Raw genomic sequence first — 16,589 nt, forward strand, 5'->3', positions numbered from 1 at the left:
ACAGGCACTAAGCAAAACAAATAAATAAATGAAATAGGTGTCCAGTTGGTAAGAAGCAATTCTCCTGTCACTTGGTGGATTCTATTGGCCAAGCAGGAGAGAAGTCCCGCCTATTTACAAATGTCAAAAACTTCTCCTCTACCAGCTGTCATTATAGTGTAGGTCTTCATGCTTTATATCTAGATGTGCATCTATATTGCCTATTTATTTCTCTATTTATATCAAAAGAAGCTGAAGGAAATGAATTTTGAAGCTTCTCCTTGCACAGCTTTACCTTACTGCCCTGATCCACACATCCAACGGTAAGTTTAAATCCAATTTAATATTTTATTTTGGGCTTGGAAAATTAGATTACTTGGTGTAATAATGTCTGTGCCCTTTAGTTAGATGCATATATTAGTTATTATGATGTATTGATTTTGACATATGCCTTGGTAAAGTTGTTTAATCTGCATATTTACTTACATTTCAGTAAACAGTATGCCAGTCTTAGCTCTCAACAAGGGAATATGTGTGTACAGGTGCCATAAAATCAGAAATACAGTTCACTGCTGCACTATATTCTGGTGCTGTTGTGGGGGAAAGAATAGTTTTTGACTCTCTTGGGGTTGAGGCTGAGGTACTGCTCTCCATGGAATCTTTGTAGCAGTGCTATACTAAAAGAAAATCTGGGAGACATTAGTTCTGCATTATCCGCTTGAGAAATTTCTCTTCTCTTGCCGACAGTGCTACTCATTCTTCTTGACTTCATAATATAATGGCACTTTTGTTCCATTAAAACATGTTTCCTTGTCATAATTATTGACTTATAATACCACTTATTTATAAAGCATTCATAGAGATTTACAATATGTGTACAAACACTGAGTCCCATAGCAATTGCAACTGTGCGCTACTAACCTGGTATTACAGTGTACAAATATTTTTACATAGTTACTTTTATGTAGTACAATGTTGGTAACAAATTCTACAGCTGGAAAACATTACATGACAAGAAAGTGTGTGTTTTTATCATTAGGTAGCACTATATCGCATGGCAAATTTTATGTGGTGTAAAATAGGCGTTTCATGTATTTTGATATAATAAGCATATTTTTGGTAGTGCCACTGGAGATTTTTATAGAAAGGTGATGCACAAAGATTTAATTTCAAGACACAATCACAGTATAAGCACAATGCAGATGAGAGTCAGGTGGAGAAAACATTCTTTTTAGTTGATGGCAAGTCAGAGAACCAAGGCTGGAGAGAGATGGTCTTTTAGCTGTCGGGCACAGAAGGGCGTTTCTTACAGGTGTTACAATACAATACAGCGCCTTCACACTTGAGCATGAAATATACCCTTTTGTAACATTATGGATTAAATGTTAATTGCCAGTTCTTGAATAGTGATGAGCGACTCTGTCCTGTGTTGCTTCACCAGTGGAAAATTTGCAAAACGCAAAAATGTTGTGTGCCAAAACAAATTGTTGTGCGCAGCAGACAATTTTTTTGGATGCACAAAATTTTTTGTAAATGCAATTTTTTTACATGGATGACAATTTTTGTTGCCCGGTGAATTTTGATGCCCGTTGTGCAAAAAAATACGCCAATGCTAAAACGCGGAAATTCACCGCAAATCCATGCCTGCCGAAAAATTTCGCCCATCACTTTTCTTAAATAATACAACTTCCCCAAATTGCTAATTTAAAGTTTAAGTGAATTTATATCATATATTATTTATTATTTTCTGCAAATAATATATATATATATATATTTATTTATTAATACATATATTTATAAATATCATGTATTATCTATTTAAATATGTAATATATATATACATATTTTAATAAATATATAATCCCCTACCTTCCTTATGATTTATATACCAGTTTATATAGTTCACTGCAAACTGCAGTCCTCTAAATATCCAGTTGTAAGCACAGAAAGCCTCATAGTAACATCCAATGTACTATTAGTTTGGAAGTTTGAACCTGGGAAGGAAAAAGGCTGAGAAGAGAGCTCTAGGCATCAGAATACAGACACTGAGTTGAAAATTATACTGAGAAAATGTAATAAATCTAATTTATACTTCAACAACAGACCCTGTCAGTTATGTATGTTATGTATTATATATACTGTATATATATATATATATATATATATATATATATATACATAAGAGGACTTTTTAACTTTTGCTATTTGTGACCCCAATCAGGTGCATCATCTGAACATTTTTAGCTTTGGCATCATCAATAACTAAAGTTTTATTTCAGATTGTTCTTTAGATATCTTTAGAGATATATAGGTGCTGATCTTAGAGTGCAGAGATCCCTCCTTCTACATTCCAAGTGCCTCCCTAGCTCTACATTGTCTTTACATGTATGTCAGTGCTGATAATGTGCATTTAATTGGTCTTCATTATTTATTTGTTATAGTTTTTTTCTATTTGCCTTTTTCCTCTAACTGCAGCTTTCAAATGGGGGTCACTGTCCCCAGCAGTCAAAAAACTATTGCTCTGTGAGGCTACAGTTTTATTGTTATTATTACTCTTTCTAACTTGTTTTTCTATTCAGGACCTCTCCTATTCATTTACCAGCTTCTCATTCAAACGTCTCCCTGGTTGCTAAGGTAATTTGGACCATAGCAACCAGATAGCTGCTGAAACTCCAAACTGCAGAGCTGATGAACAAAAAGTAAAATAACTAAAAAACTACAAATTATAAAACATGAAGACCAGTTGCAAATTATCTCAGAATATTACTCTCCCCTTTAAGTCATAGCTGCAATAAAAACTAACTGCACTCAAAAAATGAGTACACGCTTGGAAGACTGGTTATTCTTTCCACTAAGACCATTTACTTTTATATCTTTACAAAAATTGCTCTGAAATATTAATATTCATATAATACTCAAGTAAACCGATTACCCTGTAAACTACATTCACATAAATATTATAGTAAAGTCATTCATTTAAATAAAGTACTCCCAACTTTAAAAAAAAAAAAAAGATGTTAGGAATGATAGAGTTCCATGAGATGTATGAAATATCTCAACCTAATATCTTAATAGTGCCATGATACTCCTTGGTGATTTCTTATATCTTTAACATAATGGCATACAGATTTTGCCCCATTGGCATATTTCTACCTGTAAAGAAATACCTGTCGCCACTCATGCTGTCATTGACTTGAATGCCAACCACAGCCATGGCAGGTGGATTTTGGCCCAACTCAGATGCATGTTAGATCTAGTGATAGACAGTTGCCATATATCAGAGGCAGTAAGAGAGGTTTGATGAAACCATATAGCAAATACTACATATGTCATTACCCTAAGGGGGTCTGTTATCCAGAGAGCTTTGAATTACAGGATGGCCATCTCTCACACACTCCATTCTAAGAAAATAATTAACTTTAAAAAAAAAAAAAACTTTTTTCTGTAATAATAAAAGAGTGCCTTGTACTTGATGGTAACTAAGCTGTTTTGGTGGCAAAACAATCCTATTTGGCTTATTTAATGTTTAAATCATTTTTTGCAAATTTAAGATATGGTGATCCAAATTACAGAAAGATCCCTAATCCGGAAAACCCCAGGTCCAGAGCATTCTGGATGACAGGTCCCATACCTGAACATTTACACAATAACTAGAGCTACTTTTGCATAATGACCTAGGAACTTGTTATAACTCTTGCATAGTACTTAAAAAGGCAAAAGAAATCCAGTTCAATTACTGGCAAAATGAGAACCTTGCTAGCAAGAAAGGTAAGCAGAGGGGTCTGCCTTCTCATGTGTGCCGAGGGCCAGAGCCAACCCTAGCTTTTCTCTAGCAGTTCAAAATTGATTTAATTTATTTTTACTGTTTTTAGTAAAAAAAAATGTTTGGGAGTGTGAAAACTGTTTAAACTCAAGGGAAAACTCAAGGGACAAATAAATACTGCAAAAAACTGAGAAACACTCAGACACATTTCTCAGCAAGAATTAGAACAGGAATTTTGAATTTCAAAATATCTTTTTCTTAATTATAAACGTTAATCCAATCCAATCTTGACTTTTGTATTAAATGGGCAGTCCACTTCCAGGTAAAAAAGAGTTTTAAAATAACCAGGCTACCTAGTTGCAGGGGCTGGATACACCCAGATTGTTGCTAAAGTAGGACACATCCCAAATATTAGATATAGGGTAAACTGGCCTTTAAACTAATTTTATTTTTCATACATAAAATAAAAGTAGCCATGTTTCTTGCTCAAAGTGCACTGATTGAAACATAATTTTGAAGCCTCAGGTATGGGGCTCAAATATAATGAATGGTGAACTAGTGGGTACAGCTTGCACCATTGAAAGGGCAAGATATGATCAGGACTGGGTCATGCATTTGGACAACACTTAGGGACTTATTTATGAATTTTTGAGTTTGTGAATTCAAGCTTGGTTTTCTAAAATGCATAAACTTGCATATCAAATGGTCGCTTATTTATTAATAAAAACAATAAAAACAAATAAAAATCTCAAATATCTCAAATTTTTCGTGTTTACGAGCTCAAAAAACATGAAAAAATCGAGTTTGAGACTATAGCTTGACCACTCCCATTGGCTTCTATAGATACTCGCAAGCTTTTAGATGGCAAGTTTTTATATTCAAGTTTTCGGGTTTTTTGCACCTAATAAATACCAGACATTCAAGTTTTTGAACTGTAACTTGAATTCGAGTTTTTTAAACACAAAAATATCAGGTCAAACACCTACTTATGTATTTTGTTCAGAACAGGGCTCCCTTTAGGGCTCTGGTACACGGGGAGATTAGTCGCCCGCGGCAAAACTCCCTGCTCGCGGGCGACTAATCTCCCCGAGTTGCCTTCCCTCTGCCATCCCACCGGCGAACATGTAAGTCGCCGGCGGGATGGCAGACGCGGCAGCGCGATTTCGCGCAAATCGCCGAAAAAGACTCGCGAGGCTTTTTCGGCGATTTCCCGAAATCGCCCCGCCGCGTCTGCCATCCCGCCGGCGACTTACATGTTCGCCGGTGGGATGGCAGAGGGAAGGCAACTCGGGGAGATTAGTCGCCCGCGAGCAGGGAGTTTTGCCGCGGGCGACTAATCTCCCCGTGTACCAGAGCCCTAACTGCATACTTTGTCATTCACCAGATATGCCAACAAAGGGAGCACAGAATGCACTGCCCACTGGATAGGTGCAGGTAATTTTGAGTACGAACACTTGCACAGCCCAATAGTAAATAAGCCCTTCTGTCTTTTACTGTAAAGACTATGCCACTGCTGAAGAGAAGACTAATATGTTTGACAAGGCAGGCTTTTCTTAACAGATTAGTTGTGTTCCCTCTGGCATATGTTTGCGTGGCAGAAAAAGTTATTATGGCTGTCACATTCTACTAAAACCCTCTGTAATCCAACACAGACTTATACTGTATAATGTGTAAATGATCTGTGGCTTTTACCTCTGGCCATAGAAGGTTTCCCTAGGGGAACAAAAAAAAAATTGAGATCTGTCAGCTTATTTGCAAGCAGTGTAAGAGTAGAGGTACTTGTCATGCCAAATCATATGTAACATAATATTATTAAAAAATAAAATTCCAATGGAAAAATATATACTGACTATAAAAATTAATAGTAAGCAAATGTTATTAAAGATATCATGCAATGAAAATGTACTTTTAAAGATATGTTGAGTAAGATGAATAAAAGAGGATTTTGGACTTAGAATACAAATCATTGTGTTGCATCTCTCTATACAGTCACAAGTCTACAGAATAGTTCTAAAATGTTTGCTACATAGCTATGTGTTTATCAAAAATATTTTGATTTATACAACTCAGGCAGTGAATGGGTTACATCTATTGCTCTCTGTGTATCTTTGTATTTCTGAATGGCTTAGAAACAAATGAAATGTAACTTATGAAGTTGAAGCACACTGCACCTTTGGTCTGACAGTGGCTGTGCCATAGAATATTTGATAGAATTCTAATCTGAACTTAGTTGAACTCAGAACATAATGGCTGCAAGCATATATGCATTATCAACAGGTGAGAGAGCTCCTGCACTGCCAACATTCAGCAGCTGAGGGATGGCTCCTAACTATCTGAAAAGTTAAAAGTTAAAATTGATATATAAATATTTTTTTTTGTATATATGGGTATGGGATCCATTATCTGGAAGACCATTCTCCAGAGAGCGCTGAATCATGGGAAGGCTATCTTCCATAGAGCTTATTTTAACCAAATAATTCTAATTTTTAAAAATGATTTCCTCTTTCTCTGTAATAATAAAAAGTACCTTGTGCTTGATGGTAGCTAAGTTGCACGAATCGATATTGGTGGCAAAACAATTCTATTGGGTTTATTTAATGTTTAAATGATTTTTAGTAGACCTAGAGAATGGTGATCCAAGTTATGGAAAGACCCCTTGTCCAGAAAACCCCAGGTCCTAAGAATTCAGGATAACAGGTCCCATGCCTGTATATGTATATATAACATCATGTAACACCACACTCACAGATATAGCAAGATTACCAAAAAAATTGATTTATTGAACCAACTTTTGGGTTTCAACAGAGAAGTATATATATTTTAAACCAGTTAACCAGTTATATAGCACTTTTGGATCAAAAATATCAATAATGCCCTCTAGGGCCACTGTTGAAATGACGCAATCACAGGTGTAAGATAAGACACTGGCTACTAAGTACTAAACATATGTCTATTCTACCAAGCAGCTCCTTGATTTAGAGGACTAATGGTCTCTAGACCCAAGTCAGTCAACTGGATTTTATGGTCATTGCTTCTGAATATAAGAAATGTTTTCCTTCCTTGACCTTTTTGAGACAAGCTCAGCACCTGCTATTGATGTGTAGAGGTGATCAAGGCCAGTGGCGAAACTGAAAGCCAGTAGGCTGACAAGGCTAAAAAAGTATTTGTCTAGAAAAGTTCAGGTGAAACCATGACAGCTTTAAACATAGGTGGTATGAAAGTAGTTACCATCTTATATAAATTATAATAAATATTGAGATTGCGGAGGAATGCAGAGGAACTAATATGCTGGGCATTCATGTTTTTTCATGTGATTTTTATTTAGGAATAGGCTGGCATTCTAACAAGTTGGATTACTGCATGTCAAAGCACTGATTAGTGCTAAAGCACATGCACAGAATACCAGATCTTTTGAAGCACAATAACTGTCTCCATGTGAATAGTTATAGCTGAGTTTTGCACTTTTTGCTTTGAGAGCTGAACAAGTACAAGTTACATAAAAATCATTGGCAGTTGCATAATGACAGACATTTGGGATAAGCCATAGAGTGCTATGTGGAAGGGTAGTAGCAGGGGGCTGTTATCTTTTTGTATATGCACTTAAAACACATTATTGTGAGACTTTTTACACTACTTTTCAAACTGTTAAGGGACACCTACTATAACACTTTGCACAGATTGCTGTGGGCAGATTTAATAAAATGTCTAGAGTTTGCTATGGGTTTAATAACACAAAGCTATGGGCTACCATGGGTTACTAGACCCAGCCAAATTTTGCCCCAAAATGGGCCTGTGTTGGACCTGTCATTTGCAGCAGTAGAAAAAAATTGCAGTATGAGCCATTCTATAAAGGTATATGATTAATGATCATGTACAAATTTTGTTAAAGCCACCCCCAATCTGGGGGGAGATAGCTAATATTTCTCCCCTTTGTTTAATTTGTGCCTCATTGCCACATAGTATTTTAAAATGATACTTGATAATACATTACATGCTGTTCATTTGTTTTAGGTGATAGCAGGCAGTAGATACCATTGCAGGTTTATGTTATGATCTCAGGCAACATGGAAGAATTTCTTAAGAGCACATTTCTTTTAGTGTAATGCTATACCTGAGCAGAGGAGATGCATTGCTTCCCATACCATAAGTGGATCAAATATCCCTTTGGGCCCTGTAAGGTGAAATTATTCACTGCTTTGTTCATTTGTGGAATGCATTACTCCAAGCTAATTCTGCTGGTGTTAACTAAGTTTATAGCCTTGGAATGATCAGTTTCATGCTGATGTTGCTACATTGTGTCAGAGTGATTCACCTACAGCATAGGCTGATCAGTAACCATTCCTCCGATGTACTTGCTTTTTCTTTCCACTAAACAAATCATACTAAACTGCAAAGTTTTGCATGTCAGTTATCAAACAAGAAATAACTTGAACACATGGCATGCTGTTTCCGATGTAACAGCTTTTTTTTGTGGAAAAATGCATTTTATACCTTAAACTTTAGGTGTTGTGTCGATTGTGATCCACCAGTAAATGATAAAGTCAAATTTCACTACCCATTTGCGTAAACTGATACAGCTTTATCCAGGTAGTCTGTTGTTATTTTAGCCTTGGTACCCCATACTACTGGCCGAGAAACACCCTGAATTGCAAAACATTTGCATTGCTGAGTAACCCTCTAGTACTATGAAATGCAGTAAAGGTATTGTTGCATTCTGTGTCCAAATAAAAAACATGTAGTAGCATCATAAAACACATCAGGCAGGGGCTCAAGATACATAGGCTCACTGCATTCCAATTATTTTGTTTTCCTCTTTCTAGATGATTCTTGAAATGTTTTGTTGCATATATTTATACTGTGTCGAAATACAAGAACAAACACACAAATGTAAGCGAATATCATGTTCTGATTCTAACATATAGACTTGTTACTTCCTACACTTTTGCAGTAATAAGAAAATATAGTAAGTTATAAATAAAAGTAAGAATATTCACTAATATTTTATCCTACTACAAATATATACCGGTATATAACAAGAAATAAACTATTGAAAATGCCAGTCCATTAATGTACTGGCACAAGGAAACAACACATGCAGTAGATGCTTGCCCAGGATTATGCTGCAGAGTTACTTTAGCTTGAAAGGTGAACCCCTGTGGTAAGATGATGAATATGTTTTAAAGCTGTCAGTTTGATATCCGAGCATTATTTAAGATCTGATGCCAGAAAGCCAAAGCATCAGGTGGAGGCCTTGACTAAAGCATTCTGAAACCATTTGATAGGGACAGACACTTTTTAACATTTAACAGGATAAACAGAATAACATAAGGTTAATCAAATACTGGGCTTTTTGCATGGTTTATTCTGTACAATATGCTTCAGCTGAATGAAGGGATAGTCTTAAGAATGTTGGACACATGTCATAAAGAAAGTAAGATAAGTGTGCTAAAGAGGAATAAATCCCAAATTTAGGACCACCAGGTATAAGTGTGACCTATGCCTATAAATAACAGTAAAGGAGATTTGGAGTGCAAAACACAAGACATTAGTGGAAGGCATGGAGCAAAATACCAAAATGCCACTGGTGCAATCACCAATGCTGCATTCTGCAGTACAGTTTAGAAAGTGTACGAGAACTGATGTTCTATCAATACAAGCCTGTTATCTATGAGTTATATTAGCTCAGTAGTCTGCGTAACACATATTTTCTCTGCTAATGACTTTGCCCATAGCTGTTGGTGTGAAGATGACTCTTTCTATACAACTCAAAGCATGGGATGAATCCTCACGGATATTTGAAGTGTCCTGACTAATCCATGATAAAAGGTGGATCACTGGATTGCACAAGGACTTTTTGGCTGGAGGCATCAATAGATAGAGCTTTGAAATTAATTACAGCAGTAAACTGCTGGGCACAGCCAGGATGTAATTAGGCAACGGGAAAGCCGATATGTTGCTTCAGAAGTGAATACATTTCTGAGAGATCCTAGCAATGGACTGCCACTTGCTCAGCAGTTTTGGGAATTACTTTGGTTAAAGAGAAGCATTTTCTTCAATGTGGGATTCAAGTAACAGAGTAGAAAAGTGATTTAACTTTTCATTGTTCATAGATTTTCTTTTTAAGTTGCTCTTAATTGACATAAATCTGTCTGGCCCTGAATACATTAAGTTAGTCACTTATCGTAGTGTCACAGAGGACATTTAATTGTGACAGGCTGGCACGCCTTTGTCTTTAGATCCATGCAACATCACTCAAATCAGGGAATGAAATAAACACTATTTCCTTTATGTGAGCAATATTTCTTTTTCATCCCATACCTGTAATTGCAAAGCTGTATATTCTAGTTTGAAACTATAGTATATCCATACTGACTGAAGGCAAATTCAATACAAGAATAGAGAGGTTACTTCTTTATATTCATATTCTGTTACTGAGCTTCATTTATCTACAATCTGTAATTCAGCGGCCGTTAGTAAATACTAGAAAAAGTAATTCAACAAGAACTTCAGAGACATATGAAAGCTCTAAGGGGTAAATTTTTGTGCCTGCTGTGTCAATCCCGGTGCAAATTTTGTGCAGCATTCTTTGGCTAGCTGCACAAGACAATTTATGTACTGAAACCAGGGCAAACTTTGTGAATGGTACACAAGGTACCCACATTAATGAATGTATCCCTATGATGGACTATTGAATTGGGACACTCACTGTCATTGATTAATACTAACATTTATTGGCAGTTCCTCTCCTCTTTTTTCGTTCTCTCTCCCTCCCCCGTCTCCCCCTCATTTCCACCTCTTTTCAGGGAATAACAGCACTTATGAATGAACCGTTTTCCCTAATTTTTGGGATATGAACTTAAATACAGATGCTGATTGTCCCTGTTGGTACTGGCTATATCTTTTATGAATTTTTTCCATTCTGTCCTATTATGGACAGGTTGGTTTTGAATTAGTAAACTAATTAGTAATCAGTGTGATTTTCTTTTTAAACTAATGAAATAAAAGTTAAATGTTTTAAAGGCATAAACACTAAAATGCTTGCTTCTTTGCTAATTCGGGTAAGTTTTTGTGCCTGCTGTGTCAATCCCGGTGCAAATTTTGTGTCAGTTTCTTTGCAGGGATGTTGATGTGGACTTTCCAGAGTATGCAAAGTAAGACCTGATGTTACTCTGGTTAATGAAAGTATAAGGTACAGGGTGCCCTTGAACTAGAGTGTGCTGCAACCTGCACCTCAGGCACCAAAGCAGAAGAAAATCAGTCCACAGTGAGGTCAAACAGCCACAAGCATGTTAGTATGTGCCAGGTTCTCAAAGTGTGAGATGGGGCAGATTTCTCAGTGTGTGCTCGCTATTCATTTCTATGTGATTTTTAGAGATTAATTTATCAATGGGGGAAAGTTAAAGTTCCCCTTTTGATAAATATGCCTCTAAAAATCCCATAGAAATGAATAAAGAGTGGAGGAATTTTACTGTGGTGAGGACACAAATAATTAAGTCTCTAAAGAGCCATGTGAAACCTAAGTTTATGCAAAGCAACCCTCCTACACATTCAACAATATGGCACTCATTACACCACTTCCCACAACAATCCCATAAAATTAAGGTTGCAAAAACTGCAAATTCTCCATCTTCACATAAAAATAAGTTGTGAATGAAAGCTTGAAGAAAGGGATAAAACATAATGAAGTGTTCTGTGTCCTCTTAGTTTAAATTGTATTTATGTGTAGTCCATAGTACTGTCACTGTCTCATTTCACATAACCAGATATTACTTTGAATGGGTACCCTTTGTACTGTGTCCCATAGCACTATAGAGGTCAGAAATATATTTCTATAAATCATTAGCCAGAGTATAGTAGTTGCACATTGGGTTGCCACTTGGCCAGTAAAAAAATTATGCTTGATGCCAATGTTATTTATAGGGAGAAAATATAAAAATATAGTAAAGCTGGTATTTTTTCCAGAAATTGAGGCAACTCTTACTTACAGTGATTAAAAATCAGCAGTCATCTAATACATCTCTATATTGGCTCAAATAAGTATCACCCAACAATTGAAAAAAAATGGCCAAAGGATCAATGGATTTTGATTCTCTAAGAGAAATTTAGATCCGGTAAATAAAGAATACTGGCATCTTCCTGACTTCTGCATATAAGCCATAGCTTCTTGAATAAGTGAGCAACATAAAAAATATACAGAAATTTGTAAAAATACTATATATAAAAATGAACGCATTTACCAAACAATTAACAACACATTTTGATCCGTCTTGGGCTTTAGCAAATACCTCATCATTTTTACATACTTTTCCCAGTGGCTTGATGTTTTACCCCATGAAGCTTACTGTATAATGGGGAGCAATCCTGAGAATGCACAGCTGTCTTCAGCCTTGGTATCCTAAACATTTCAAGTGATGAGTTTGCAGTACATGGCAAAACTCTGCATTGTATAGAGAGAAGGGATATATTTAGCAGCATGTAAATAATAAGCGTAAATGTGAGCAGCAAGTTCTTTACCAGGATTTAAATGACTGGAAATTTCCAGCAGACTACAACATACAGTACTGTACATGTTCTAAAGGCTGTCTTCTGTATAAGTAATTGAGAGACGTTGTCAACAAAATTGAGGGCCTCACAGACAGGTGAATTATTATTACAATTTATTTACAAAAGACCAAATTGTATGACCAGGTGAATGCATGTTGGACAGCTTGAGTATGCAAAAGGTTACAAATTAGGAACCAATCAGACTATGAAAACAAGTTCCCCCTGCAATTTATTTGCAGGGAAGGCCCCTAACAGTTTTTATCTATCACAGTTGTTTTGGCTAGGAAAAAGATACAATCTACTTCTCTTAAATGTAGATATTTTTACTAAACAATGTACGTACACACAATACACAAGAGTTGTAGGGGTGCTGGTTGTGCATCGTTGGCGTGGTTATCTTCTGTGCATCTGTGGACCATTTTTCTCATGACATTTGCAAACAAAATAAATGTTCTCATGCAGCTGAAACCTCGCGTACAACAATGTAGGTGCATAATGAGTTTTGTAGAGTATTTTTGCAGTAATGTTTCTATATATTATTTATAAGCTGGCGGGTTTCATCCCAGTCTCAGCGGTGCAGTCACCTAATTATATGAGGTCACTAAGTGACTTTAATATTGTTCTGTTGATGGTGAAAAGTGTGCCCTGAAAACAGGGTGTGGAATGTCTCGGTGTCTATGTGTTTCTTTGCCCTAGGCTGGTGCAAATATGTTGACTAATTTGAAAGTGCTGAATGGCTCACCCTGACACCATAAATACTGCTTTAAACTGCTGGACACTTTTTCATCTCTGTAATAACCACCTGTTTTAAAACCTGTTAAATTCCAGAGCAGCAGTTGTCTGCAGCTAAATAGACAAGTTGATATAGAATTTTTCTGGGAGCATCACAAGGATGGGTCAAGTCTACGTTTTCAGGATTTGGCTTGGTACAGAATTGTCCTTAAAGGTTTGTAACAACTGTAAATCCTAAAATCAGTACAGGAAAATATATGCAATCATTAGAGGGCTAAGCTGACCAGGTTGCCTAGGGCACCTGGCTGGCTTGGCCTGGCACTAGGAAAGAGCAAGGCAAGGCAAAGCTAGAGCTTTGTATTTACCACTTCTTCAAGGCATGGATCTCTTGTGGCCCCTAGCACTGCAAATTTTATAACAGATTTGCACTGGGCAGTCAGTGAGTACTTATTGTGTAGGGATGTAACTAGCTTCTTAATATACACAATGCTCAGTAAATCATATAGCAATGCATGGAATTCATTATGTTTGCATTTGGTTTACTGACAAACAAAAATCTGCCACAAAATATTTATCCAAAAGCCAAACCAATATAAGAGCCTAATCTCAATTTTTTTAAATGTAAGCACAATTGACAAAATTGCATTGTGAGCTAAAATCAATTATTTCAGTTTATCCATTCCTTTTTCCTTTTACATAACACAGTGCGTTAATATTTGGTTTGGCTTAAAACTAAGGGGCACATTTACTAACCCACGAACGGGCCGAATGCGTCCGTTTGCGTTTTTTTCGTAATGATAGGTAATTTTGCAATTTTTTCGGATTTTTTGTGTTTTTTTCGGCGTCTTTACGATTTTTGCGTAAAAACGCGAGTTTTTCGTAGCCATTACGAAAGTTGCGCAAAGTCGCGATTTTTTCGTAGCGTTAAAACTTGCACGAAACGTCGCGCCTTTTAAGTTTTAACGCTACGAAAAAGGCGCGACTTTGCGCACAAGTGTCAACGCTACGAAAAAATCGCGACTTTGCGCAACTTTCGTAATGGCTACGAAAAACTCGCGTTTTTACGCAAAAATCGTAAAGACGCCGAAAAAAATCGCAAAAATACGAAAAAATCGCAAAATTACCGAAAAAGTCGCAAAATGTTCGTTTCCAATCGGAATTTTTCCAATTCGGATTCGAAATCGTGTCTTAGTAAATCAGCCCCTAAGGGTTAGGTAAAATCCATATTCTACAGGAAAAAAGTGGGATTCTGGCCTGAATTCTGTATATTGCATATTTAGACTCTATTAACAAATAGTATCCTTAAGTATTAATTATCCCTGCTGACATAACTGAGCACAGGTTTTATGGACAGTAACCCATTGGTTTTGCCTAATATGTTTATGATACAGAAAAGAGTCAGAAAGTAAAATAAATGCCTTGAAACACCTTGCTTGTTACAGCTTACATAAGAGTTTTCTGCTAATACCAAAGATCCTACCCCATCCTACTAAAGGAGATTAGTAACAATCCAGCTATGGAGCAGCATAAATATAGAAAATGATTAAGACAAACAATTCCTTGATATTAAAGGTGTCTTCACCCAGCTGCCCTTTAGAGTTGATTCTCCCATAATGGATTAAGTGTTTCCTCTACAAGTACAAAAGTAAAGACACAATACAAATGAGTGGCATGTGTTTGAATTAGTACTGCATTCTGGGACAGTTCTGGGTGACCATACAATGAACTCTCAATAAACATCCTTTATGTTAGGGATATTATATTTCTAGCCAGTGAATTTGTTGGCATAGATAAAAGTCAAACAATGCTGTAAAATAACTGTGGCTTTAGGCAACAATTAGACATACAGATTAGGTAGTTGACCATTTCCTCTGAACAGTATCCTATTATGCTTCTTTTGTGTGCTGAAAGTAAACTAGTCACTAAACTGATCCTTTATTGTATTTCCTTTATTTATTATAGAACTGAATTTGCCATACATTAACATTTAGCAGGTGAATCTGATAGGCTGCTTTCTGTGCTCCAAAACAGATATGCAACAATTCCTTAAATCGGGAAAGCAGTGTGCAAAGTAAATGTAATATACAATTACAGTAATGAACTTTGTCAATGTTACATAGTTACATAGGGTTGAAAAAAGACCAGTGTCTATCAAGTTCAACCCATCCAAGTAAACCCAGCACACCTAACCCACACCTACCCCACACCTACCAATCTATACACTCACATACATAAACTATATATATACAACCACTAGTACTAACTGTAGATATCAGTATCACAATAGCCTTGGATATTATGCTTGTTCAAGAACTCATCCAGGCCCCTCTTAAAGGCATTAACAGAATCTGCCATTACCACATCACTAGGAAGGGCATTCCACAACCTCACTGCCCTCACCGTGAAAAACCCCCTACGCTGCTTCAAATGGAAGCTCCGTTCCTCTAATCTAAAGGGGTGGCCTCTGGTGCGTTGATTGTTTTTATGGGAAAAAAAGAACACCCCCTATCTGCCTATAATCCCCTCTAATGTACTTGTACAGAGTAATCATGTCCCCTCGCAAGCGCCTCTTTTCCAGAGAAAACAACCCCAACCTCGACAGTCTCACCTCATAGTTTAAATCTTCCATCCCCTTAACCAGTTTAGTTGCACGTCTCTGCACTCTCTCCAGCTCATTAATATCCTTCTTAAGGACTGGAGCCCAAAACTGCACTGCATACTCAAGGTGAGGCCTTACCAGGGACCTATAAAGGGGCAAAATTATGTTCTCATCCCTTGAGTCAATGCCCTTTTTTATACAAGACAGCACTTTATTTGCTTTAGTAGCCACAGAATGACACTGCCTGGAATTAGACAACTTGTTATCAACAAAAACCCCTAGATCCTTCTCCATTAAGGATACCCCCAACAAACTACCATTCAGTAGATAGTTTGCGTTTATATTATTTCTACCAAAATGCATAACTTTGCACTTATCAACATTGAACCTCATTTTCCAGTTTGCTGCCCAGTTTTCCAATTTTGTCAAATCGCTCTGCAAAGCGGCAGCATCCTGCATGGAACTTATAGTTTTGCACAATTTAGTGTCATCAGCAAAAATAGAAACAGTACTGTCTATGCCCACCTCCAGGTCATTAATAAACAAGTTAAAAAGCAAAGGACCAAGGACTGACCCCTGCGGTACTCCACTAACCACACTGGTCCAATTAGAAAATGTTCCATTTATACTTTATTATTAGAAACTAGCGATGAGCAAATTTTTTGTTTTCGCAGTGAATTTCTGCAATTTCAGCGAAGGTTCATGCGGAAAAATGTGTCGCGTGGAAAAAAAATATGTCAGGACAAAATAGGCATGGTCACATCAAATTTTGTGCGGTCACATCAAAATAGGCTTGGTCGTGTAAAGAAGTTGCTTGTGTCAAAATCATTGCACGACAACTGCGTTACATGAATTTTACGCCTTTTCGCAAATTTTTTGGTAGTTTTGCGAATTTTACAGCAAAGCAAAATGGGACAGATTTGCTCATCACTACCAGAAACACTTTCATGGTGAAATTCATGTTTTTGCGTA

General features: G+C 36.7%; 1 protein-coding gene across 1 annotated transcript in view; it reads left to right on the forward strand.

Moving 5' to 3' along the window:
- Positions 1-204: 204 nt before the first annotated feature.
- tp63 (tumor protein p63) overlaps positions 205-16,589 on the forward strand; it is a 107,948-nt gene continuing 91,563 nt past the window's right edge. The window contains exon 1 of the mRNA XM_031902027.1: positions 205-302. Coding sequence (XP_031757887.1) covers positions 241-302 — 62 coding nt within the window. The 5' untranslated portion in view covers positions 205-240. The remainder of the gene's footprint in view (positions 303-16,589) is intronic.

Source organism: Xenopus tropicalis, chromosome 5 (assembly GCF_000004195.4).
Source record: "Xenopus tropicalis strain Nigerian chromosome 5, UCB_Xtro_10.0, whole genome shotgun sequence".
Classification (NCBI taxonomy): domain Eukaryota; kingdom Metazoa; phylum Chordata; class Amphibia; order Anura; family Pipidae; genus Xenopus; species Xenopus tropicalis.